The sequence below is a fragment of the Peromyscus californicus genome, unplaced genomic scaffold, assembly GCF_007827085.1.
Source record: "Peromyscus californicus insignis strain IS unplaced genomic scaffold, ASM782708v3 Scaffold_3__1_contigs__length_106647218, whole genome shotgun sequence".
Classification (NCBI taxonomy): Eukaryota; Metazoa; Chordata; class Mammalia; order Rodentia; family Cricetidae; genus Peromyscus; species Peromyscus californicus.
This window is the reverse complement of record NW_026294551.1, coordinates 19,915,844-19,943,113: the sequence shown is the minus strand read 5'-3', so window position 1 is coordinate 19,943,113 and position 27,270 is coordinate 19,915,844. Positions and strand designations below refer to the sequence as shown.

The 27,270-nt window shown below is 44.2% G+C and overlaps 1 protein-coding gene across 5 annotated transcripts; it reads right to left on the bottom strand.

The window, feature by feature from the left end:
- Nucleotides 1-4,111: 4,111 nt before the first annotated feature.
- Nucleotides 4,112-25,688, bottom strand: Gjc1 (gap junction protein gamma 1). 5 transcript variants are annotated; one of them, XM_052757989.1, is made up of 4 exons: nucleotides 25,268-25,688; nucleotides 17,324-17,423; nucleotides 7,168-7,241; nucleotides 4,112-5,835 (listed from the first exon to the last, which is right to left on the bottom strand). In XM_052757989.1, exon 4 carries the CDS (start codon nucleotides 5,813-5,815, stop codon nucleotides 4,625-4,627), a length of 1,191 nt encoding a protein of 396 aa, XP_052613949.1. In that variant the 5' UTR covers nucleotides 5,816-5,835; nucleotides 7,168-7,241; nucleotides 17,324-17,423; nucleotides 25,268-25,688; the 3' UTR covers nucleotides 4,112-4,624. The 5 variants fall into 5 exon arrangements, with proteins under 5 accessions (XP_052613949.1, XP_052613950.1, XP_052613953.1 ...); XM_052757990.1 differs by lacking the exon at nucleotides 25,268-25,688 and adding an exon at nucleotides 24,697-24,805; XM_052757993.1 differs by lacking the exon at nucleotides 17,324-17,423.
- Nucleotides 25,689-27,270: the final 1,582 nt, after the last annotated feature.

Below are 27,270 nucleotides of genomic sequence, written 5' to 3'. Positions count from 1 at the left end.
TGTGTAGCTTTGTGCCTTTCCTGGAACTCACTCTGTAGTCCAGGCTGGCCTCGAACTCACAGAGATCCACCTGGCTCTGCCTCCCGAGTGCTGGGATTAAAGGCGTGCGACACCACCGCCCGGCCGAGATTCTTTTCTCACATCAAGTTTTAGCCATTAAGCTCTCTGGGTACAATTTTCTACAAAACATGGGGGAAAACAATTGAGTGGCATCTCCTGACACCCCGGTTGTCAGTAGATTTGCTTTCCAAGGATGAGCAGGTCACAGAGGAATCTTCCATGGTGTATTTGGAACTGAGACTGAGACCTGCAGGCACAGCACTTGTCTCTGACACGGACGGACTCTCCAGAACAAATCAATGGGTGATCCTTGGCACTAACACAGGCTCCTCCTTAGCTGTTCATGCAACATCCAAGCTTCACCCCACAGGACATGAGATGCTAACAGCTGACTCTACACTTAAGTGATCTTAAAAACACAAAGTCCTTGGGGGCTGGAGAGACGGCTCAGAGGTTAAAAGCACTGGCTGCACTTCCAGAGGTCCTGAGTTCAATTCCCAGCACCCACATGGTGGCTCACAACCACCTGTAGTAAGATGGATGCCCTCTTTTGGTGTGCACAAGTACATGCAGATAGAGCACTGCATACATAAAATAAATCTTAAAAAGTTTTTTTCTTCCTAACTGGAAAAGACTTTTGATTTATAAAAGGGCATTAAAGGATGTAACATATTTGTCTTTTACTGAAAGCTGGCTGGCCCAAAATATATATCAGCACCCATACATGTAATTTTTAGAAGTAGACTACCACTCCTCAAAAGACAGAAGCATAAAACACGCACACACAGAAATCGGACATGTGAATCAGAGGTCTAACAGGAGTAAACCATTCTTGGTTTAAATGACAGTCTTCCAAACCCTCGTACACACCGAGACATGATGAGCACCAAAGCGCCTCAACATCACGTAGTTTAACCATGGTGCTGAAGGTCCAAGATCAGATTTTGGCACTGGGCTCAAACCTAGGCATACTAAACAGGTGCTGTCACTGACCTTAACACACCCTCAAGTTCCAAAGCTCATGTTCATCAAGAGTAAAACTTTTTTTTTCTTCCGGAGCTGAGGACCGAACCCAGGGTCTTGCGCTCTAGCAAGCACTCTACCACTGAGCTAAATGCCCAACCCCAAGAGTAAAACATTTTATAGGTAAGAAAAACAGAACCATTTTTTAAAAAAGGTTTCAGCTGAAATAAATACTTGTGGTTTTAAATTAACAAGTACAGCAGTCTTGACGGTGTATGCCTGTATCCAAGCACTGGAGAGGCTGAGGCATGACAACTGCTGCTGCATTTGAGGCCAGCCAGGGCTACAATAGCAAGACCCTGTCTCAAAAATCAAAACTGGGAGTGTGTGTGGGGGTGGGGTGGGGGTGGGGGGACAGAAAGGGAATGAGAGAAGGAAAGAAAATAGGCAAAGCAAATCATAAGCAAAGACGAAGTGGGCAAAGGGACAGGAACGTCACTTTAGGGCAGATGGGAACTTACCCACCCTCCTACCTGTACTGGGAAAAGCCAGCCTGCTTTTGGTTGTTGTTTGTTTTTCAAAAGAGGGCCGTGGCGGCATGTGCCTTTAATCCCAGCACTCAGAAGGCAGAGGCAGGAGGGTCTCTGTGAGTTCAAGGCCAGCCTGGTCTACAGAGTGAGTTCCTGGACAGCCAGGGTTGTTACACAGAGAAACCCTATCTCGGAAAAACAAAAAACAAAAGAGGGTTTTCTCTGTGTGGCCCTGGCTGTCCTGGATCTCGCTCTGTAGCCCAGGCTGGCCTCAAACTCAGAGATCCACCTGGCTCTTGCTCCTGAGTGCTGGATTAAAGGTGTGCGCCACCACTGCCTGGCATAGCCTGCTCTTCTATACATCCCTTCTGACTACAAGCTTTTAGCAGAAGCAAGTGTGTGGAAACAAGCTCATCAAGACTCCCACCCTGATGCTGGTGCATGAAGGACTGAGTTTTCAACTGCCTTTTGATAAAAACACGTTTTACAGATTTCAACAGGCTAAGCAGATCATTTCATTCTTCCTTTTTTAAAAGCATAACTTCTTTTTAAAATCATTTATTTTTAAAGGTATATTCATTATTATTTTATGTTATGAGTATTTTGCCTACATGCATGCCTGTGCACCACACCCATGCAGTGTCTGCAGAGCCGAAAAGGCGGCACTGGATCCCCTGGAACTGAAGTTACAATGAGTTGTTAGCCACCATGTGGATACTGGGCTTTGAACCCATCCTCTGGAAGAGCAGTCAGTGCACCTAACTGCTGACCCATCTCTGCAGCCCCAGGATTTTTCTTAATGTAGGTCCATAAAATATCATGAGGGGAAAATGTTGTATTTTGGAAAAGTCTATGCTCAAAAGCTGGAAGAAATATGCTAAGAAGGCAACAGGAGCTGGGAAATCCTTGTCATGATTAAAACTTTAGCAAGAGGTTAAAAATAAACTTTACAGTGTATGCACAAGGAGGTGACCCAGAGTAACTTCCCGTAGACTCTGAGAAGCTGAAGAATTAGCTGGACAGAAAAGATAAGATTCTCATCATAATGGGTCAGGACGAAGCACCGGGGGCACTGTGAGGAACCAGTGGACGCTCCTGGCACCAAGTGCCTTTGCCTGGTTCTCTCTGGCATTTCTGCTTGACTCCTTCCCCCATCACTCCAATTCTCAACCTTTCCGCTGGCAGGCCACTCTGTTCCCCCTTAGGCTCTGGGTAGAAGCTGGGAGTACGTGTGCATTTTCTGTCCTTCAATTAAGAAATCTGCTGAATGCACTAGCAATGCGAGAACTGGGTTATCCTAGCTAGACCTCAGTGGTTAAAATCTTGCCTGTCTTGTTAGAATTATATTCATTTCCCTATTAATGAACTGGTTTGGAAGGACTGTGTATCTATTAATTGCTCATGATACATAAAAATAAATTATTTTCTGAAAAGTCCCCTTTAACCGCCTAAAAGGTTAGAGATGATGAGGATCTACTCTAGGCTCAAGTTTAGAGATCTTTTAAAAAGCAAATGTAAGTAAATAAATACCCAAAAGATAAAGTGGGCTTGGGGAAGGGTCGGGCAACAGCAAAGGCAAGTGAGCACACAGGGTACTGTCCAGTGCTCTAAATAACAGAGGATGGCGTTTCAAACTTCAGCAGAATTTCAAAACGAGAGGTGGCCTGCAGAGACTTTCTACTAGAAAGAGCAAGACACCCCCATGAGACGTTCGCTGCTGGACCAGAAGCTCGGCTTACTTTAAAAGCTGTGTGCAGAGACTCCGCACTTCAAGACAAACCAGGAAGGTGACAGGAGGTACGAGCTCTCCAATCCGGTGTGAGACTGAAGACGGCAAAACACTGCAGATTCTAAGTTTATGAGCGTTAATCCTTGCTATTAACACACACACACATGCTAACAGGGAATAAATATTGACCTCAATTGAAGAACGGCCACTCACATAGAAACCCGTATTGGCAGACATGGGCGAACATTTCACACCCAACTATTAAAATAAAGCATCTGGATTTAGGCCTTTTGCCATTTTCATTTTCAATACAAGTAGCTTAGGGTACTCTTAATCTAAGAGAATTTTTGTTTCTATTTCTAATGCTAACAAATATAGAAAATACTCATGACCAGCTTCTTCAGAAACCAGAGAGTCGCGATTGTGGACAGAGGCTCTGGGCAAGTGGAAGAGCTTTACAACTTCACTCCCTGTTAGGTTCACTCTCCAGGCGTGTCTTTGCACACTGAGGAGCCGCTTACGGCACTGCACAGTCACACTGGTGGGCGCCCACACTGCTGCACAGGAGCATCCTCGCTTCTCAGTCTTCGAAGACTGTGGGTCAGACACACCATCAAAGCACACAGCCATGCTGGGCGTTTAAAGGAAACCTGTAGTAAAAATTTACTTCCTTTGGAAACATATTCCAAGAACGGCTACAACTCTGGTCACAGGAAGGATGTTCCAAGATCTCCCAGGCAGAAGAAAGATCTCAACCTCTTTCTAAGAGGGATCTTCTTCCAACAACTTGAAAACTGGTTTCTCCCTCAGTTTCCTTATGAATCTTAAATCTTTCCCAAACACGAGAGGCACTTTTATTAAGTGTAGCATCTACTACAATTCTAATCACAAAGGTAACATTTGCTAAACAAAGTAATAACACTAGCTTTTAACAGGCATTATTTACAAGGATTTTTCCTTTAATATAAAAAAGTATAACTACAGCAGTCCAATGTACAAATACAAAAAAAAAGTTATCATACTAAAAAAATGTACCATAATACTGTACATACAAAAACTGTTCAACAGAATGATTTAAATAGATCTGTTCTTCTCTGGACCTGGAAGACACAATGTAAAGTTCTGCAACTGTATTATTGCTGAGAACATGTGCCTGGGAACACTGTGTTTTCCTTTCCCCACTCATCCCAGCTCCACCTTCAGAGTCCCCTGAGTTTGGATCATGAGCCAACAGCATCCCTGAAGATAACCAGAGCCAAATGTTTACTCAATGGAAGTCATTATTCAGCGAGCCACTGCTTACCATAAACTATGAAAACCCAAGTTTTAAGCCCAACCAAGATTAAATCCAGACGGAGGTCTTCCCATCCCCTGATTTGCTACTAACACTGCTTTTATTGGAGCCAGATTTGGACCCCACTTTGGCCTTCTTTTCCCGAGGACCATGGGGGTTGTTCTGGTGATGGTAGGCTTGGATGGCTAGATCCAAGCGTTCCTGAGCCATCCTGATCTCCCGCTGCAGAGTCTCCAGATCAGCTGGGAGGTGCTCCTCGTGGCTGCCATACTGCTGCTCCTGGGCGATATTGGCTTTGTTTTGCTTGTAGGCAATCTTAGCATTGGACAACTCGGTGTACTGGATTTGATCTGGTTTGACAGCAATGTTATAGCCAGGGGGAGCAGATGGTGTATTCCAAGTGAAAGGATAATTATAAGCACCCGGATCGTCAAGCTCCCTCCTTTTACTGTTCAGTGAGTCTCGAATGGTCCCAAACCCTAAATGGAGCATCTCCCAAATGTTAAGCAATAGGCAGAGGCCTGTAACACCATACATTATCAGAAGGAAGATGGTCTTTTCAGTGGGTCTAGAAATAAAGCAGTCTATCTTATGAGGACAAGGAAGTCTGCTGCACACATAAAATGGGTGGACTTGAAAACCATACAGGAAATACTGTCCAATTAGAAAGCCCACTTCAAACACAGTCCTGGCCAGTAGCTGCAACACATAGATTTTCATGAGCCCATCCTCCCGAATTCGTCTCCGGCCATCATGCTTCGGTTTTGGTTGGCTCTGCTCTTTATTTTCTTTTTCACTTTCTAGCTCCATTTCTGGATACATCATAGGATCCTCTTCATGGTCCTCTTCCGTTTCTTCCAGAGCCCGGTGCTGTTTCCAACGCATGGCATAGGGTTTGCTCCGAGCTGCCTTCTTGTCTGCCTCGCCATGCTCCATTTTGGCAATCTTATGAATAGCATATCCCAGGTACATCACAGAGGGAGTTGCAACCAGGATGATCTGGAATACCCAGAAGCGCACGTGGGAGAGGGGTGCAAAGGCATCATAGCAGACGTTCTCACAGCCTGGCTGCTCTGTGTTGCACACAAATTTGCTTTGCTCGTCATAGTAGATGGACTCTCCTCCTACAGCAGTCAGGACAATTCGAAAGACAATCAGTACGGTGAGCCAGATCTTCCCTACAAATGTTGAATGGTTGTGGATCTCCTCTAGCAGGCGAGTCAGGAAGCTCCAACTCATGGTGATGGAATTGGTTTGCCCTGGTATGTGGAAAAGTACCAAGCAGAGTGGGGGGGAAAAAAAAATCAACAAATGCTAAAAGTAGCTTTCTATTTTTGGTGCCCAACAAATAATCAAACCTTAGCAATGTAAATTTTAATTCCTACTATTTCTAGGGACTTTGTAACCCTGAAACAGAACTCACTTCAGGACTCATAGTAGAACAAATGTTGGCCTATACTCACATCTCGCTCTAACAGCTTTAGGAAAGATAGCAACCTTACTCATGTCTAGACACAGAAGGTCTTGTGTGCTTTCCTGGTTTTTCTCTCAGATGCAGCACACTGTATTTTTACATATATTAGTATGTTATGGGACACCTAGACACTGTGCACTACACATAACAAAATAATGCACCGGAGCAGCTTTCTGGTCCAGTCACAGTTACCACTGAGAACATAAAATGGGATGGAGTCCATTGTGAAGAGGCAGTTTACTAGAAAGCTTAAGTTTTAGACCAGCTAACAAAATGTTGAAGTAATTAAGGAGCCAAGAGTAGTGACACACATCTTTAATCCCAACACTTGAGAGGCAGAGGCAAGCGGATCTCTGTGAGTTCCAGGCCAGCCAGAGATACACAGTGAGACCCTGTCTCAAAATTTTTCATAAGTAATTAAGGAAAACAGCTGTCATTAACTGGCAATGATGAGCACTAATAGAGAGAGGAACTGGGGAGTGGTCCCTGCTAGGCCACACAGCAGAGCAAACCCTGGTTTTATTTTTAAAAGTCCACAATGGAAGCTGTTACAACAAAAAAAAATTAATGACAGATACAAAAAGAAATTTATGACAAACTGATCCATGAGAGCAGCAAATCCAACTGGTAGGCAAATCCACTAAAAATTAGCATATTTTTGTTTTTGTTTTTTGAGACAAAGTCTCACTATGAAGCTCTGGCTGTCCTGGAAATCGCTAGGTAGACCAGGCTAGCCTCAAACTCACAGAGATCTACCTCCTGAGTGTTGGAGTTAAAGGCATCCACCACCATGCACAGGTCTTATTTTTGATTTTTTGTTTTTGTTTTTCAGAGGGTCAAATGTTACCTAGACTGACCTTTGAACTCAAGCTATTCCCACCTTGGTCTTGGAATACTGGGATTACAGGTGTCTGTTACCATACCCATCTTTAAAAACAGCATGTTAGAGGATAAATTTTATTCCAAGACACTCACATCTATGCCTAGAATCCGTGTGACGTGTTAAACTCCTAATACAACATTTGACACAAAGGCCACCTACATTTTCAACTCCCCCTCTCCCACCACACTGCAAAGATTACGGTAAATCACCACCACCAAGTAACTCCAAACTTACCTGTTATCCAGAACTTGTTACCCAAAACCTTCTTTCAGAAATGGTATTTTGTTTGTTACTTTCACAAAGTCTCTCTGAAAGGGAAAAAGAAAAGGGCAGGTCATCAGCTTCCTCCCACAGAAAACAATGAATCACTAACGTGTCATTTTCGGGAAGAAACAAAGTTTTCTGTGTGCTACGGGGGTCACTCAGAATGAGAAGGAAATAGGCCTGACTCTCCTCCCAAAATAAATGACAGGAGAAATTGACAGTGACCTCAAAGTTTTTAGCCCATCAGGCTCTATGAAAACATGACAGGGGCTGGAGAGGACTCAGCAGTTCAGAGCACTGGCTGCTCTTCCAGAGACCTGGGTTCAACTCTCAGCACCCACGTGGCGGTTCACAACTGTCTCCAACTCCAGTTCCAGAGTAGCCGATGTCCATTTTTGGCCTCTGCAGGCACTGGAAGTGTACATAGTACACACACATAGATGCAGGCAAAGTAAATAAAATTAATTAAAAAATAAGAAAACTGGGCCTGGAGAGCTGGCTCAGAGGTTAAGAGCACCGACTGCTCTTCCAAAGATCCTGAGTTCAATTCCCAGCACCCACATGGTGGCTCACAACCATCTGTAATGAGATCTGGCACCCTCTTCTGTATACATAATAAATAAATAAATTTTAAAAAAATAAGAAAACCTAATAGGGAAATGAATAATTTGTGACAATTCAAAATCGCTGGTCATGGTGGAGTATTTAATTGTATTTGGAAGAGGGAGGCAGAGACAGGCAGCTCTCTCAGAATTCCAGGCCAGCCGGGGTTAAAAGTGAGACAGCGGCTAAAACAAACGAACAAACAAACAAACAAACAAACGCCAGACACTGATGAAGTTTGACAACTACAGCAAAGATCGGAAGCCTCAGCACTGCAAGGTTAAAGCAGGCTACCAACAGCCCTGGCTCTGTCGCAGCCAATACTTCTCACTAGGATTTGAGCAGCCAAGTAGGAGCAAGCTGTTCAGCTCAAACACCCAACAGCTGGCTCAGTTACTGCACACCAGTCTCCACAGGAGGTGATTTACAGATCCAATGGCTCACAAAGTCGGAGAAAGAAAACACCTGCACTGTGATTAAAAACAAAATAAAGTGAGCTTGGAAAACAAAACAATGTGAACTGGAGGCCAGAAGGCTCTCCATAGCCAGTTCCAGGCTAGCTGGCTACACAGTGAGCTGTCTCAAGACAACAAAACTATCAACAACAAAGCAAACCAACCAACGTAGGAGGATTCTGTAGCCATTACCAAGCTGTGTAACTCTGAAAAGCTAGGGTCAAACATCATCCATATGGCACCAACTTCCTTCATTACTATCATTTTATTAACATAAATTTACAACAATTGCTGAGACTGGGCCTAGTGGCCCATAACCTTTAATCTCAGCACTCAGGAGGCAGAGCTTGGTTTATGCAGTGTAACCGTGACTGCAAAGTGAGACGCTGTCTCAAAAACAAAAGTCCCGAGGGGGAAGAGGGGTTGGTATGTAAGAGGAAAGAAAAACTTTTTTTATAAAAAAATCATATAAAAATGCCGGGTGGTGGTGGCGCACACCTTTAATCTCAGCACTCGGGAGGCAGATGCTGGTGGATCTCTGTGAGTTTGAGGCCAGCCTGGTCTACAGAGTGAGATTCAGGACAGGCACCAAAACTACACAGAGAAACCCTGTGGGGGGTCGGGAGGGGGATGCTGAACCAAGCCAAATGCTGAGGTTGTGGCTCAGTTGGTAGAGTGCTGGCCTAGTGCATACAAAGCCCTGATCTGATCCCCAATACCCATAAAGGGGGCATGGCGGCACACACCTGTAACTCAGCATTTAGGATGTGGAGGCAAGAGAATCAGGGAGTAAGTTCAAGTTCAAGGCCAGCGTGGGATACATGAGGCCCCCGGGGAGGGGGGTTGAGAGAAAGGGAGAGCCTCATTCCAGCCTTACTTTCCATGGGCGTTTTATAGAATCACAGCATCCTATATCCACATCCTGAAGTTTTTGGTGCAGGTCTCCCTATAATTTATGCTCTTGACTACAAAATGTCTGAGAGAAGAGAATCTTGGTACTTTGTCCTCTATAGACAGAATGCACAAATTATTTCATCCTTTTTCTTAATTCTGTGGAGGCAAGATAAACCAGCACCATTAAGAGAAACTATCCCACAAGTGGTCTGGAGAGACGGCTCAGAGGTTAAGAACATTTCCACAGTTCCAATCCCCAGCACCCACATGGTGGTACACAACCATGCAAAGTTCCAGTCTCAGGAGATCTGGTGTCCTCTTCTGGCCTCCGTGGTCACTGGGCACTAGCCACACACATGGAACACAGACATACATGCAAAGCATCCATATATATAACATAAAACTTTTTTGTTTTCCTTTTTAGCTCTATGAGTTCACGGCCAGCCTGGGCTACAGAGTGAGTTCTAGGAAAGGCGTAAAGCTACACAGAGAAACCCTGTCTTGAAAAACCAAAACCAAACCAAACCAAAACAAAAATCTTAAAAAATACCTTTTTCTACATTAAAAAAATGGCCTCTTACAAAGGAGCTTAGGAATAAATGATTTTGTTTTGTTTTTGTTTTCTCTTTGCTATGTTGAATGTCTCTCCCCCTAAACCTCACATATTGGAGTTTTACTCAGAATGGCCAAGTGAGGTGGCGGTGGTGCAGGCTGAGGAAGGCGGATTTCTGAGTTTGAGGCCAGCCTGGTCTACAGAGCGAGTTCCAGGACAGTCAGGCTATAGAGAGAAACCTTGTCTTGAAGAAAAAAAACAACCAAAAAACCAAACCAAACCAAAATTTAAAAAAAAAAATTTTTTTTTTTTTGAGCTGAGGATCGAACCCAAGGCCTAGCAAGCGCTCTACCCCTGAGCTAAATCCCCAACCCAACAAAATAAAATTTTTTAAAAAGACCTAATGGAAGGTCTCTAGGCCATTGGGATGTTGACTTCAGGAGGGAATGCTGGTCTCCTCCACTGAATTCTGTGTATAAAAGTCTGATCCTGAGCCCTGAGCCTCTCCTGCTTCCTGTCTGGTAGGGTGATCTGCTACCACAGTCTCCTGCTTCCTAGGTGCCCTACCATCAGACTTTCACCAGAACTAACCAGAAGCTAGCACCATGTCCTTGAAGCCCCAAACTCTGCTAAATAGGATGATTTTTTTTTGAGACAGGGTTTCTCTGTGTAGCCTCGATCTCCTGGAACTCATTCTGTAGACCAGGCTGGCCTTGAACTCAGAGATCCACTGCCTCTGCCTCCCAAGTGCTGGGATTAAAGGTGTGTGTCACAACTGCCCTGCTTATAAAGCTGATTTTAAAAAGCAGCCTGAACACCGGGCAGTGGTGGTGCACACCTTTAGTCCCAGCACTCAGGAGACAGAGCCAAGCGGATCTTTGTGAGTTCGAGGTCAGCCTGGTCTACAGAACGAGATCCAGGACAGGCACCAAAACTACACAGAGAAACCCTGTCTCGGAGAAGAAAAAAAAAAAAAAAAAAGCCTGTTTCAGCATTTTACTGTATCTCTTTCTATGTAAATGATGTGTTTTACTAATTCTAACATCACATAAAATGGGTGACAGGTAATTTTTTTTCTAAAATAAAAAAGCATGGGCTTCCAAAGGAACAGCAGAACCAACAATAATTTTTTAAAAAAGAATACTACAGCCCATGGTGGTCCATAATTCAAAACGATTCACACACCCACACACACACTAAAGAAAATCATGTTTGCTTATATAATGGTTATTGGACAGAAACCAAATATGTTATTTTTAGTCTATTTTCCAAGTAACTTAAGATATAAATCTACCTTGTCTTGCACTAGAAGTATTCTACCACTGAATTACATTAGAGCCAAAATTCATAATAATTTTCTTAGTTACACACTATTTGAATCAAGTAAAAACTTACTGCATTTTTCTGTTAAGCGAAGTTCATAGGATTTTTAAAAATTAAGTATAAATCACATTGTCTGGACTATCTCGGGTGGTAGAGTCTCTTATTGGGATCATCATAAACAGGAGAAAGTGAGATTCAGATAATGTATGTAATTTGTCTATGATCATCTAATTACTAAATATTGTAAAACCAGAATATGAAGTTAGCCAGTCTTGCTCTAGAGTTCTGGCACTTATTAGTGATGAATTCTGCTGTACAGCTAGGTTGTAGCTCAGTGGTAAGGGGCTCACTTAGCATGCTGAAGGGCCTGTGTTGGACTCCCAGCATCACTCACACACCCACTGCAAAGGGGACTGCATACAGTTTTCATGTGAAAAGGACTTTATCCCAATCCTTGGGATCTGATTTATAAAGGAAACTCTTGGGGCTGGAGAGATGACTCAGTGGTTAAGAGCACGTACTGCTCTTGCAGAAGACCCAGGTTCAGTTCCCAGCACCACATGGTAGTTCACAACCATCCTTAACTCCAGTTCCAGGGAGGTCTGACAACTTTTCACCTCGTTGGGCACCAGGCATGCAAATGGTGCACAGATATTCAGGCATAACACTAATACACATACAATAAAATAAATATGAAGAAAAAAAGGATACTGGCTTCCCTGAAAAGCAAGCAAACATACATACAAAAAACTTGGTAAGACCAGGAAATTTGAGTTTATTCTACATCTTAAATGTAGAATAAATCAATTAAAGCTTAAAAACAAAACAAAAATTCTGCAAGGGTCCTTTCAACCAGGAGGGGTGGGATGGCTGGATGGGGTAATGACTGGACACTGAGAAGTTAGTACATTCAGTTTGGGAACAGCAAGCCCGAGACAACTGTTAAAGGGGGAGATATGCAGACTGTGTACATACCAAGTCCTGAGAGCTATGTCTGGACTCAAGGCAAACCAAACACATTATCATGATTATTATGAGTGGCTCAACTTTTTATCTTGTCACCTCAACTTGACTGGGAGCCCCCCTAAAAGACAAAGGCCAGACCCTTACTTCAGCACCTCGACTAGGGAAAGATAGATTTTAAGTGCTAAATAAACACCTGATCAACAAATGGACTGTGTGTTTCTCTAGTACCTGCTACTGTACAGCCTGTGACAGTCCTTCATACTTTTCTTCTTGATCCCGTTTCATCAGTCTGTCTGTGGATGGCTTACACAGAGACAGGATGTTGTGCAGAATCCAGCATCAGCCCAAATGTCGGGCTGAAGTTAACCATTCTTCCTTCAAGTTTCAGTTTCTCACCTTTGTCCAACATTTTTCAGAAACCAATCTGCTTGTTTTCCAGAGATGTTTCATTCTGGCCATGGCTCTTTAAACTTGCACCTTAAATCATGTGGTCCCAGCTCAATCCCAGATTCTCAAAGGCTCTCATATTTTTGAGGAAAACAAAAGCCAACACATAGAAATGTGATCAACCTCCTCTAATCAATCCATCAATCTATCCATCCATCCATCTATCTACACACTTGGTTTTTGGGTTTTCAAGACAGCATCTCTGAGTTGGCCCTGGCTAGCCGAGAACTTACTATCTAGATTAAGCTGTTGTAGAATTCGTGGCAATCCTCCTGCCTCTGCCTCCTAAGTGCTAAGACTACACAGGCAAGTACTACCAAGTTTAGCTTCCTCTCCCTACCCTTAAAATAAAAACGCTAACTGGGAACAGTGCAAGGGACCAGTGGGCTGAGCAGTTTCTTTCTTTTTTCTCTTCTTCCTTTCTTTTTTCTTTTTGTAAGAAAGGATCTTACTTTGGAGTCTTGCCTTGAGCTCTCCGGAATCCTACTGACTCAGTATCCTGAGAACACAAGTGTGAGCCACTACATCCTGCTCCGTGTGTGTGTGTGTGTGTGTGTGTGTGTGTGTGTGTGTGTGTGTGTGTACACACGTATGTACTAGCTGCTCTTTTAGAGGACCTGGATTCAACCTCCAACAGCCACATGGTGACTCATAACCACCTGTTACTCCAGGAGATTCAATGCCTTCTGGCTTCTGCAGGCAGACATGCATGTAGTACACAGACATACATGTAGGCAACACATTCATACACATAAAATAAATAAAATCAATTTTAAAATAAAATAAAAGCCAGATAGAGGCCTGAAAGATGGTTCAGCAGTTAACAGCATATACTGCTCCTGTAGAGGACCTGAGTTCAATTTCCAGCACCCACATCAGGCATTTCATTTCCACCTGTAACTCCACCTCCAGATCTGACACTCACATGTACAAACCCACACACAGATACACACATATACACAGAATTAAAAGTAAAATAAAATTTTTTTTAAAAGTCAGACAGACTAGGCATGGTAGCAAGTTTATAATCGCAGCACTCAGGATGCTAAAGCAAGAGATCATTAGTTCGAGGCCATCCTGGAATATAACATGATCTTGATTGTATGTCTGTATACCTTAATTAACACTAAGGGGGAAATCTATAAAGCAGTAGTTAGTTACTCACTCCTTAAAAATAGGCAATACATTACAGAAATGCCTGAGAAGAGGGAACAACATGAAACCTCTAATTATCTGAGCTCACTGGAGGGTTTTCAGAGCAAAGAGGAAAAACAAACAAAGCATAGTAGACTCACTGAGTTGAGGAGACAGCCAAGGTTACAACCGAGAAACCCTGCTTCAAAAAACAAACAAAATCTATAGATGAACTAAGGATTGATTCTTAACCCTAAATTTTGTGAAACTGAGCAGAATGGACTAGGAACCAAGGACAGTGATTTCAAAACATGATTCACATGCTTCAAGAATCAGGTCTTATTTTCCATATTTCTTTTCACACACACACACATGCATAGGAATGCAGGTACCCACTAATGCCAGAGGCATCTCAAATTCCCTGGAGCTGAGTTACAGGTGTCTAAGAACTGAACTGAGGTCCTCTGCAAGAGCAGTATGTGCTCCTTACCACTGAACCATCTCTCCATCCCCTTTCCATATTTCCAACTGTGACATAAATGGAGAATATCAAACTAGCTAATTTCTAAGGTTCACACTGCTTAATACTATCTCTGGCACAATAAAATTCATAAAACAACTGAAAAATTACAAAGAATTCAGCACTCCAGGGTAAGGAAGGAAGCAAAGTAACAGCAGTGACATTAACAATAATAAGATGTCAAATTTTCATAAAGATATTTCCCGGCTGGGAGGTGGAGGTGCACGCCTTAATCTCAGCACTCGGGAGGCAGGGGCAGGCAGATCTCTGTGAGTTCGAGGCCAGCCTGGTCTACAGAGCAAGTTCCAGAACAGCTAAGACTGTTACAAAGAGAAACCCTGTCTCAACTTCACCCCCTAAAAAAAGGTATTTCCCGGACAGTCATTCCAGAAAATCTGGACTAAACTAAAAAAATTGAAGACAGGTTCACCAAGTTAAGAACTCACTATCTGGGCATCCCAGATCAAGAGCTGAGCAATCCATTAAGAACTGTGCTAGTGACTCACATCCCTGAATGAGTATGCTTTATAGTGCAGACAAGGAATCAATTAAGGGGTTTACAATGAAGTTTTGTTTAACTGGAACGTTTTAAGTGGAAGTTAATTCCACATCAGTGATAATAGATGCTTAATAACTAGCTAGTGACAATTTCTAAGAAAAAGAATTATGGCAGCTAACAGGCAAACAGTAATCTATGTGGCATAAACATGAAAACAACTTGTTTTCAAAAGTGTTCCTGGCTATGAACAACATTTGAGAAACACAAAATATAATTTATCATGAATCAAATTATAAAACCAACTGAAAAGAGAGGCATCTGAAATGTTGGCTCTAACAACCAACAAGGAAATAAAACACACCATTGTGGGCTGAAGTGCCAATTTACACTGGCAAAGAGCCATTCTGTTTGAATTCAAGAACATTCAGGAACCAGCTGGAAAAGTATGGGATACCACATTCATCCACAATGCCTCGTAAGTGGGGCTGTCTTCATTCAAAAAGGACAGTACTGGTATCCACGTCTAAAACAGCCTAAGCTTAGATCAAATTGAGAATTCTAAATACTATTCAGTCTTGGAAAGTAAACATGTCCAATAAATGTATTTCCAATATTACTAGATTTGTGGATGTTCTAATATCATACAGCAATGGCAAGTGTGATCTGGCATACATACTTCTCGAAGACATCTGAGCAATATTTATCAAGAACTGAAATACTGCCGTGCACAGTGGCACATCTGAGGCAGAGGCAGACAGCTACAGTTCAATTAAGGACACTTGGTCTAAACAGAGACCTTCTCTCAAATGCCACTCTTCAAGAAAAAACTCTAAAATACTGTCTTTTGATCAGTAATACTACATTTGCAATTATTCCTAAATAAATACAGAATACTGGCTATAAGAATATTTTATATTAAAGCCTGGCGGTGGTGGTGCGCGCGCCTTTAATCCCAGCACTCGGGAGGCAGAGGCAGGTGGATCTCTGTGAGTTCGAGGCCAGTCTGGTCTATAAAGCGAGTTCCAGGAAAGGCGCAAAACTACACAGAGAAACCCTGTCTCGAAAAACCAAAAAAAAAAAAAAAAAAAAAGAATATTTTATATAATGTTAGAAGCCTCTGTAATAAAATAATATACAATGACTTTGAGGGGGGAGGGATGAGGGGAGATTGAGAAAGGGTCTCACTATGTCACTGTGTAGCCCTGGCTAGCCTTGATCCTTCTGCCTCTACTTCCCACACGCTAGGATTACAGGTGTGTGTCAACCCTTATCTACAATTTTTTTTTTAATTATTTTTTGAGGGGCTAAAGATGGCTCAGTAGTTAAGTGTTTGCTCCTCTTGGAGAGGACATCGGTTTAGTTCCCAGAACCCACATAGCAGTTCCCAACCACCTGTAACTCCAGTTCCAAGGGATCCAATGTTCTTTCTGACCTTCAAGAACTCCTGCACACATGTGGTACACAAAGGACACACTCAGACATACATACATAAAATAGAAAAAAAATCTTTTAAAATACAGATTTGTAAGCCCGTAAACAGCACTCCTCCATGGCTTCTGCTTCAGTTCCTGCCTCCAGGTTCCTTCCCTGACTTCTTCTTGCCACGACTTTTCTCAGTGGTACATGGAAATATAAAATGAAATACCACCCACCCAAGAAATATTGAGACAGAGTCCTGCTAGGCACGCCATAGCCTAAACGTTACAATCCTTCTACCCCAGCTGCCCAAGTTCTGGGATTATAAGCGTGTGCTACCAAACCTCTCTTCTAATTTTTTATAACAAAGAACACAAAATTCAAATATCTACAATTACCTAGATAAAATTCAAAATTATCTAGACAAATTCAAGCACCTGTAATTAGACTGAAAGTAGATTAGTGGCTGTCTAAGTCTGAGGGGTGGCGCTATCACTTTAGGATATTAACCAGTCCTCTAAGAGGAACCAAGTACTCTTAATTAACTGTGGTGATGCCTGTATATCCTTGTGCACACACTAGAAATCTTCTTTGGTAGTTTATTTTCTTCTTTTTAATGTGTATGAATGTTTTGCTTGCATGTATGTCGGTGTACCATATGTGTGCCTGGTGCCTGCAGAGGCCAAAAAAAGGGCCAACAGATCCCATGAAACTGGAGTTACAGACAGGTGTGAGCCACCGTGTGGTTTCGGGGGTTGAACCCAGGTCCTCTGGAAGAGCATCCAGTGCTTTTAACTGTGGAACTCTCTCTCCAGCCCCTTTTGGATGCTTTAAATAAGTGAGCTGGAACTTCAGGTTATATATAAGATAAAAATAAATCTTAAAAGAAAATGACTGACATGTAAGATTTCAATTATTTCTCAATAAAACTCTTTTTAACATTTTAACTCTTTGGATAGCAATAAGGTAATACAAGTAACTAACTAAACAGGAGGAGAGGCCTACAACAAATGGAGACCACAGGTACCCCTAAAGAGGACTAGCTTAGCTCCAGCTGTGAGAGGCTGGTGTATTTTCAAAAGAATTCTTCAACCTGAATTTTTATACACAATCTTGATTTTTTGGTAAACTTCCTGAAGAATATGGTAAGATGAATTAACAGGGCTGAGGTACAGCTAGCTCAGTGGTAGAGCACTTGCCTAGAATGCACAAGGCCCTGTGTTTAACTCCAGCACAAACACAAGCACACTCCTTCATGAATCTTCACAGATTAAACACTCACGTGACCAACATGGAGATGAAGCATAAAACATTACCAGGAAGCCAGCAAGATGGTTCAGTGAGCAGCACAAGTGTGACAACGCAATTCAATCCTTAGGGAACTCCTGATACCATATATCCGCAATCTCAGCATGCCTGCATGGAGATGGGAAGTGGAAAGAAGAGCCCCTAAGTTCAAAGGCAGTGAGCCTGGGGTATGTAGCATAGCAGAACACCAAGACCGACCCTGTCTCAACAGGGTTAAGAAAGAACCAACTCCCCAAAGTTGTTCTCTGGGGGCTGGAGAGGTGGCTCAGCACTTATTGGCAGCTCCTCCAAAAGTCCTGAGTTCAATTCCCAGCAACCACATGGTGGCACACAACCATCTATAATGGGATCTGGTGCCCTCTTCTGGCACGTAGGTGTACATGCAGATAGAACACCATACACATAAAATAAATCTTTAAAAAATTATTAAAAAAAACAAAACAAAACAAAAACTGGGGCTGGACAGCTGGCTCAGTTAAGAGCCAAGTCCTCTGGAAGAGCAGCCAGTGCTCTTAACCATTGAGCCATCTCTCCAGCCCTCTTTATTTTTAAATGGCTAGTTTTTGTGCACAGTGTTTCACGTAATCCAGACTGGTACGAACTTCCTCCGCAGTCTTCCTCATCTTCTTGCCTTTGCCTCTCGTACTGATATCACAGTCTGTGCTACCAGGTTCAGCCCAAGAGTCCCTGAAAACCCACAGTCCCTGCCATTATTTTTTGTTGATTTTCATCCACTACTGAGTATTGGAAGGAATTTACTTTTATTTGAAAGACTGATTAAAATAGCCACCAGAGGTTGAGGATTTTGATCAAGAGAGTAGAGCACTCGCTTAGCACACAGGAGGTTCAGGGCTTAATCCCCCTGCATATATACAGTAGGAAAAAAAAATCAGGTTCAATTACAAGTTCCATTAAATGTTTATTTGCAATGTGAATGTTATACAATTTTCATCTTCTAATCACTTTCTTTCATATCAAAGGTTCTTTTGTTGGAATAACAACATGCCATGAGATTCAGTACAAGCTCAATGGACCTATCTTGTAGTATTAACATATAGTCCTAGACACACTTTTTAAAAACCAAAATGTTACATTAAGGCTTTAAGATTAGCTATTAGAATTTAAGAACACTATTCTGAGCACAGATCTCCTTTTTATTTTTCCTGTCTTAAGAAATTATGCTCATATATATGCAATTTCAAACCTCCAGAGTGAGGGGACAGTTTCCCTGTGAAAAACATATAAAAAGCAGCTGGAAACAAAGCTCCTAGCTGTTGAGAGCCCTGGTGTGGTCCAAATAATAAAGCTACTTATTCTAACAGGATGTGGTACATACCTGGAATCCCAGCACCTGGGAGGTAGAGACAGGAGGATCAAGAATTCAGGGCTATGTTCAGTTACATGGTAAGTTTGAGGTCAGTCGGGACTACATGAAACCCTGTCTCAAAACACCCAAAACAAAGAGAGAAAAGAAAAGGCTTTGTAACCACTGAGCATCCATCAGCTTCCAATGACAAAGAATAACAATGATAAACCAAAAAGGAGGAAGGACAGATTTGCTTGTGGTATCAGTCTCAGTCCAGCGTCATTTGGCACCATTACTTTGGACGTACAGAATCATCAGGGGAGTGTGGGGAAGGACAGGACTGCTCACATGGCAGCCAGGAAGTACAAAGACAGAGGGTCAAACCAAAACACACCCTCCAAAGGCACACTGTTACCTCCTAAAGCTCCCAAAACTTCCCAACAGCATCATCAGCTAGAGACCAAAGCCTTCAACTCATGCTTTAGGGGAACATCTAAGATGCAAACCATAAATCATACATAAATAATTTTTCCTAGGTAAGATCTCAAATCATAGACATATTTTCCATTTTTATATTCTAGGTTTAAGTACAAGAGGATGCAATGGCTTCAGAATCACAATTCATTTTTTTCTAAATTTATCGCTACCATTTCCATCTTAGTGTTCTATTGCTGTAAAGAGACACCATGACCACAGCAACTCTTACAAGAGAAAGCATTTAATTGGGGCTTGCTTACAGTTTCAGAGATTTAGTCCACTGTCATTATGGTGGGGAGCATGGTGGTGTGCAGACAGACATTTTGCTGGAATAGCTGAGGGTTCTTCAGCAGGAAGAAAAAAACAATGGGCCTAGCTTGGGCTTTTGAAACCTTAAAACACATCGCCAGTTACACACTTCTTCCAACAAGGCCATACCTTCTAATCTTCTCAAGTAGTGTCATTCCCTGATGAGTAAGCATTCAAATATATGAGCCTATGGGGGCCACTCTTATTCAAACCACAATTCCTAACCATTTTTCCAAACTCAAAATAAGATGTCCTAGGCCAGGCTTTGTGATTCACACCTGTAATCCCAGTACTAGGAGTCTGAGACATAATAGTCTAAGTTTGAGGCTAGTATGGGTTACTAATTATACATCAGAAAATAGGATAAAATCAATAATGCATGAGCCTGTACTTGGGAGGCTGATGCAGTGGGATTATGAGTATGAGGCCAGCCTGGACTGCAGAGTTTAAGTTATTCTGTCTCAAAACCATACAACAAAATAAGGCAAGATTTAAAAACTAGATGCAATGTGTCAAAAGGAAAAAAAAAATCTTTATTTCACTTGACAGTCTGCTCAAGTTTAGCAAAGATCCTGCTGAAAATATGATTCCTCGATGTTATGCATATTATGTTACAGGTAATGTAGTACCTTTGTTTATGTGAACTAGTTGTTTGGGGGAGGGGTGGGACACGGTATTTTTTGTTTTGTTTTTGATGCTGGAATCAAACCTGGGCCCTTGAGCATCATTAGTGAGTGTTCTAGCACTCAGATACACCACCACTACACACCAACATCAGCACAGGGAAGGCTGAGACATCATCACTGAAGTTTAACAAGTTAGAAAAACAGATTTAAAAACAAAGTATCAGGAACGAGAGAGATGGCCCAGCAGTTAAGAGCACTGGCTGCTCTTCCAGAGGACCTGGGTTCGATTCCCAGCACCCACCATGGGTGGCTCACAAGCACCTAGAGGATCTAATGCCTTCTTCTGGTCTCCTTGGTTATCAGGCACACACATATACACAAAAAATAAAAATAAATATTTTTGTTTGTTTAAACTCATTTTATGTGTAAGAGTGTTTGCCTTCATATATGTATGTGCCTGCAGAGGCCAGATGAGAACACTGGATCCCCTGGGCTGGAGTTAAGAAGGTTAAGAGCCTCCATGTAGGTGCTGGGAATCAAATTAAGGTCCTCTGGAAGAGTAGCTGGTGTTCTTAACCCGAGTCATCTCTCTAGCTCTGTTTTGTTTGAGACAGGGTCTCACTGTACAGTCCTGTCTGTCCTCGAACTGACAGATCCACAGATCCTTCTAGGTGCTGGAATTAAAGGCATGGACCACATATCCAATTAAAAATAAACCTTTAAACAAACAAACCAACCACAACAAAACATCACTAACTATATCCATATATAAGACCATAAACATACAAACAAAATATTTAAACCAGGTGTACACACCTATAATCCTAGTACTTGAGGTTAAGGCACACAGACCAACTGAGGTCAACTTGGGCTACATAGGGGGAGACTCTTATCTCCAAACCACCACCACCACCACCAAGGTGGCAGGGGAACCACACACACACACAAAGAAAAAGAATATACAATATGTAATAGCAAGGCTTCCAAATAGGCATAGATTCCTAGAACAGTACTGTATTTTAGAGGTCCCTAGGCTAAACTAGAAAGATAGGCTTCTTTCTTTTTAATTTAATTTTATGTGTATGAGTATTTTGCTCATATGTGTATCTGTGCACCATTTGTGTGCTTGGTGCTTGCAAGGTCAGAAGACAGTGTTAGGATACCCTGGAACTGGAGTTATAGATGGTTGGCTGCCATATTAGTGCTGGGTATCGAACCCAAGTCCTCTGTAAGAACAAGTGTTCTTAACTGCTGAGCCATCTCTCTAGTCCTGAAAGGTTTCTTGACAGGAGTAAGGATAAAGACTTGCCTCTGGGGTAAAGGAAATAGATGGAGTGTGTGCAAAGACTCTTTGGGTGAGCTTTGAACTTTCAAGAAGTAGGAAAAAGACATAAACATGACAAGGATACACAGAATAAGAAAAAGTATATAAGCAAGGCTAGGGATGTAGTTCAGTGGCAGTGTTTGTCTACCATGCTGTGAGTTCAATCCCTAGTACAGAAAGGAAGGAAAAGAAAATGGAGCTATAAAAGCAAGCTGGAGGTGGAGCTTAGTTGGCAGAGTGTTTCTCTAGCATCCAAGATGTCGTAGGCTCACTCTCCAGCCCTGTGTACACCAATGGAGCACAGCGGCACACATCAGTAATTCCAACTCCACAGCACATGGAGAGACTGAGACAGGACTTCCATGAGTTCATAGGCAACCTGGACTAGAATGAGACTCTGTCTCAAAAACACAACAAAACTCAAAATATACCTAGTAACTGAAGATCAAGAATGGGTAAAGTTCAGAGTGAGAGGAGAGAAAGAATAAGGACTAAGACCAAGATTATCAGGTAAAGACACGGCCACCAGCCGGGCGGTGGTGGCGCGCGCCTTTAATCCCAGCACTCGGGAGGCAGAGGCAGGCGGATCTCTGTGAGTTCGAGGCCAGCCTGGGCTACCAAGTGAGTTCCAGGAAAGGCGCAAAGCTACACAGAGAAACCCTGTCTTGAAAAACCAAAAAAAAAAAAAAAAACACGGCCACCACCAGAGAGGGACCTGAGGAAGAGCTGGAGCAGAATCAGAACCCTAGAGGAGGCAGTACTTCAGGATGGAATCTAAGTCCACATAAAAACCTACCCTGGATAGGCAATTAGGAATCCCAGCTCCAAGAATGAGTCAAAAGGAATCCCCTAAAAATAGAGTCTAACTCCACTTAACTCCTCAAAAGGAGTATGTTACAAGTCATCATGAGGTTACAATTATTTCAGTCAAAACCAGTTAGCTCCCACAAAAACGTGGATAAAACAAGCCATATAACTAGAAAGTTAAACATTGTTTAGCGGTTAGAGGATAAGAATAGTACGTGATATTTATTCCACTTCCATAGAGGAAAAACAAACTTATTCCAAAAGTTTGTACATGTTTTCAAGGATTTTAGATAATTACCAGACTGCTAAACTTTTTTTGCACGTTAAAAACATTGAGAGGAGCCAGGCAGTGGTGGCACACACCTTTAATCCCAGCACTCGGAAAGCAGAGGCAGGTGGATCTCTGAGTTCAAGGGCAGCCTGGTCTTCAGAGCAAGTTCCAGGACAGCCAAGGCTACACAGAGAAACCGGGTCTTGAAAAACAAAACACAACAACAAAACTCACTGAGCAGATGGTACTCATCTTTGTTTATTCAGTTTCGAGTTCTGTGCCACACAAGTACTTAATGGGGAAAAAGTCTGCTGGGGCTGAGGGCTCGATGACAGAGCACATGCTTAGCATATGTCAAGCCCAGGTACAGTCTCCAGCATCACAAAAAAGTTTGTTGAATGAGCCACCTGTGGTGGTACACACCTGTAACCCCATCAATCTGGAGGGTCAGGCAGTAGGAACTAGAGTTCAAAGCCAGCCTGGGATGAATACCAAGTTCCAGATCACCAGTTCCAATCGTATCACATAAAAAGTAAAATGTTATCTTTAATGAGATCATCTCATCCTTGTACCTAGGAAAACCCTCCTGGGTAAACACATTCCACAGGTCTGAAAGATAAAACCTTTGCCAAGGTGTGCGGACAACTCCAGACTTTGTAAAACAAGAATTTACTGCTGTATGTAAACTCTGAGTACCTGGTCTTCTATTCTTCAGCTGTATAGTCAGGGTTCTCCAAAGGAACAGAATTGGTAGAATGAAACCAACGGTTTGAGACTATGACAAATCAAGACACGTTTATAAACCGTCTACTGCCTGTTTTCTCTCCGAAATGCCCTTTGCCTACAGTACTCCGCACCGAAGAGCTGGTGTAACGGATTGGTTTAAAAAAAGCTTTCACCCTTTACCCAGAAGAGTCTGTTCTAGTTCCTAGCATCCTGCCATTACACAGCCCTTCAGAAACTCAAAGTAACTGCAAAGAAATCCCTGCTCACACCAAAAGAAACCTGCAAATTTAACACAAATTCACAACTAATTTAGTTAGGAGCTAAACAATTAAGTTTGTAGGGCTTTTTTGTTTCTCTTTGCTTTTATTCCTGCTCTGAAAAATACCCACAAACTGTTCACAGGGCGAAGGATTTGATTCCAAAATCACCATATTAATTCTCTTCTTACAGATACTCATGTACTACAAACAAACTGATTTCTGCTTAACAGAGAATTAAAATCTTTCGTTTGCATAGCTTTGTACAGCGCTTTCACATATATCCACTTGTAAGAGTGCACAACAAAAACCGGACACCTTTAGACTTAAGACACAGATAAGATCTCTTATCCAGACTTGGTCTACCTTGATTTCCTCGATTTCACTTAGTGTTGATGAGGACAAAACAAAAGCCCGAGCACACTGAAATCTGTAGCACGGCCAATTCTCGAGGACCGAAAATGTCTTCAAATGATAAAACCCGAACTCCACTTCGCAAAAGAAAAGCAATCCCAAACAATCGCAAAGGGGTGGGGTGGGGGGCGGGAAACCCCAAATTCTAAACACAAGTCACATAAATCTCTTCAACTCAAAAACTCCAACCGCAGCAGCCAGCCCAATCACAGCATTAGCGCCTCCGCTCTGCTTTCCATCTGGAGACTCCACGAAGAACAATTAACACACACACACACAGGGGAAAAAAAAAACACCGCAGAGCTCCAAAGTTTTACCAAGTGAGGATAAAGTCATCTCAAGTGAAGAAAAGGCGTCCGGCAAGAGGCGACGAGCCGGGTCCTCCCGCCAGCCCCTCTCCCGCTCCGCAGCGCTCGCACCGAACCTCGGGTCAAAGCCTCCGAGGGAGACGGAGGACCCGCCGGACCCCCGCAGCACGCCGCGGAGAAGCGGCCGCGGTCGCCAGACAAAGACCAGCCGCCCAGCGCCGGCCGGGCCGGGCCCCCAACCGCCTGAGGAGTTGCGGGAGCGCCGCCGCCGCCCGCCCCCGGCCCGCCCGAGCCGTTTCCCTCCCAATTTGGGAACCGCGCGCCTGGGGACAAAGAGGGCGGGCGCGCCGGGGACGGCGGCGGGACGCGGGTGGCGACGCCCCTCGGGGCTCGGCGGGAAGCCTCCGGCGGCAACCTTTCCCGCCCGGCCACTCCCGGGAGCCCGGCCCGCCGCCGCCGCCGCCGCCGCCGCCGCCGCCGCCGCCGCCGCCTTCGAGGTGCCTCAGAGTTCGCCCGGCCGCGCCCGGCCCGGGTCCCCCTCAAAGCCGCCGCTCACCCGGCGGTGGGCGTCCCCGAAACCTCCTCCTCCGCCGGGCCTCGGCCCGTCCCGCCGGCCGCCGCCTCATGGGCCCCGCGTCGCCATCACCTTCGCCGCCTCGCCGCCGCCGCCGCCGCCGCCGCCGCCGCCGCCGCCTTCTCCGCCTCAGCCCTCAGCCGAGGCTGGAGCCGCTCCCGCCGTGCCCGCCGCCTCCCTCTCTCGCTCCCGCTCCCTCCCGCCGCCGGGACCCGCGGGGAGGCGCCTGCGCACTGCGTGCCGCGGTGGGGGTGGGGGCGTCCCGTCTGGGCCTGGGAGCGGGGGGCGCGGCGGCACGTGCGCCTCGGGTGGGAGGGGGGCGCCCGGAGCGCGCGGCCCCGCGCCGGCGCCAACTTTCCGTGGCCGGCTGCGCGCGCTCCCGGGCGGTCCCCCGTGCGCGGTGGGCGCGGCGGTGGCGGGGAGGACCCCTGCGTGCGGAGCCGGGAGCCCGGGTGGGCTGCTGCTGACTTGGCGCGCTGCGGGCTCCTGTCCTCCGGCGGGATTCTCGCAGGAGCCGCACGGCCACTAACGGCGTGATGGAGACACGCCTCACCTGAGTTTCCCGGGTCAGGCCCGAGAGCTCCGCCGTTATCTCGTGCGCTGGGTCAGGGCCTTGGTCCAGCGGATCTCGGGATGCTCATGGCCGTTCTAGGTCCTGCTCTGCGGTTGCTCGCAGAACCTCCGGGGCCTCTCGGCCAACCATCCCCGCCTGGTGGCTTTTGCAGGCGGGCTACATAGTTTTGAGGTCCTGGGTTTCTCGGATTAGCAAAACCCTAATAGGCCATTTCCTCTTAACTCCTTGCATCCCAGCAAGATCCCAACGACAAGACTTCTTAAAAATGCGCGTGAACTGGAATTCCCCCTGATCGAAGCAGCCAGTTAGTGAAAGGAAAACTGGGGCTGGAGAGATGGCTCAGCGGTTAAGAGTTTGTACTGCTGTTGCAGAGGACCTCCAACACCCACATCGGGTTCACAACCACCTGTAACTCCAACCCCTGGGGATCCGACTCCTCTGTGAGCGCCTATACTGATGTGCACATACCTGCATACAGACACAGAGACAAACAATTCAAAATAATCTCTAAGAAAAAAAAGAAACGGAAAATTCCCCTAAATACTTTAAATAGAGTGAGACTGGGTGACAAAAGACAGCTTACCAAAGATAGGGAGAGGAGGCAGCTCTGTGCAGTCAAGTGCTGACCATTCCTGGACTCTGGAATTACAGATGAACAAACTTAGTTTTGCCCCTGGCCAGGAAAGAAATTAAGCTGTAAGAAGTGAGGTGACTTGCGGATCAAATTTCACCTGAAGCCAAGCCCTGCGGGCTAGTTCACAGGTGTAAGAACTAAAAGGGCTGCCCTCCTTCCCGGGAGGGGGGTGTGTGTTTTGACCTCCATGTTTTCCAAAAATGTAAATTGCCTAAAATTTTACATCCTGGTTTCTGGCTTCTCTCTAAAAATCAAACAATGTGCTCACTTGAGCCTCAATTTTCATTTTTGTTGTTATTTTGTTTCTGAAACAAAGTTACATGTAGCCCAGGCTGGTCTCAAACTCAGTATATGGCTGAGAACTGGCCTTGAACTCCTGACGCCGGCTTCCATCTTTGGAGCGGTGGGATTTGAGGCATGGCATCACCACACCACTGCTTTGAACCTCTATTTTTGTTTTTAAGACAGGGTCTCTCTATGTAGTTTTAGTGTTCTGGAGCTTGCTGTGGAGACAGGCTGGTCTTCAAATCACAGAGATCCTGCAGCCTCTGCCCGATTAAAGGTGAGGGCCTCCCTGTCCGGCTTACGTGATGGCTACTTCTGATCCACTTTTGGTTTACTGAGAGCCAACACTGCCCCCTCAGCTGCTTGGGTCTCTTTAGTTCCTTAACTGGCGTGGCCTCAGTACCAAAGTTCTCCCCAGTTGGCCTTCGCCATCATATTACCTCTCTAGAGATATATGTCAGTGGTAAATGTGAAGAGCTTTTAAATACATGTAAATATTAATTAAAAAAAACATGTTGAGGATGAGGTGTAGCACTAGAGCTCTTACGTAGGTCTAATATGTCCTTGGGTTTATCACAGATCCCTCTTCTAGGGGAAAAAGGATACTAAACAGAGGACATCAGAACATGAGGACTAGAATGTTAAAGCCACAGCCTGGACACACATGTAAATTGGTACAAATCACTTTGGAGAGCACATATCCACTAAAGTGTCAACATATGAACACACTAGAACCTTAGAAACTCCATGGGACTTCTACAGAAACGCCTACAGACGGTCACCAAAATACTTGTGACAGAGTGTTCACAGAAGCACTATTCCCAACAGCCAAAAAACAAAAAATAGGAAACCTCTCAATGCCCATCAACCACAGGATAGGTAAATGCTACTATAGTCATCCATTGGTACAACGTGCCTCAATGAGAATAGACAACACCGAATTATATCATCTCGTTAAAAGTTTCCACGTATATATAGTTTGAAAACAGGCAAAAGGAATTGGTGCTGCTAAGTGAGACAGGACAGTGCCTGGAAAGGAGCATGATGGGACTTTGGGCGGCTA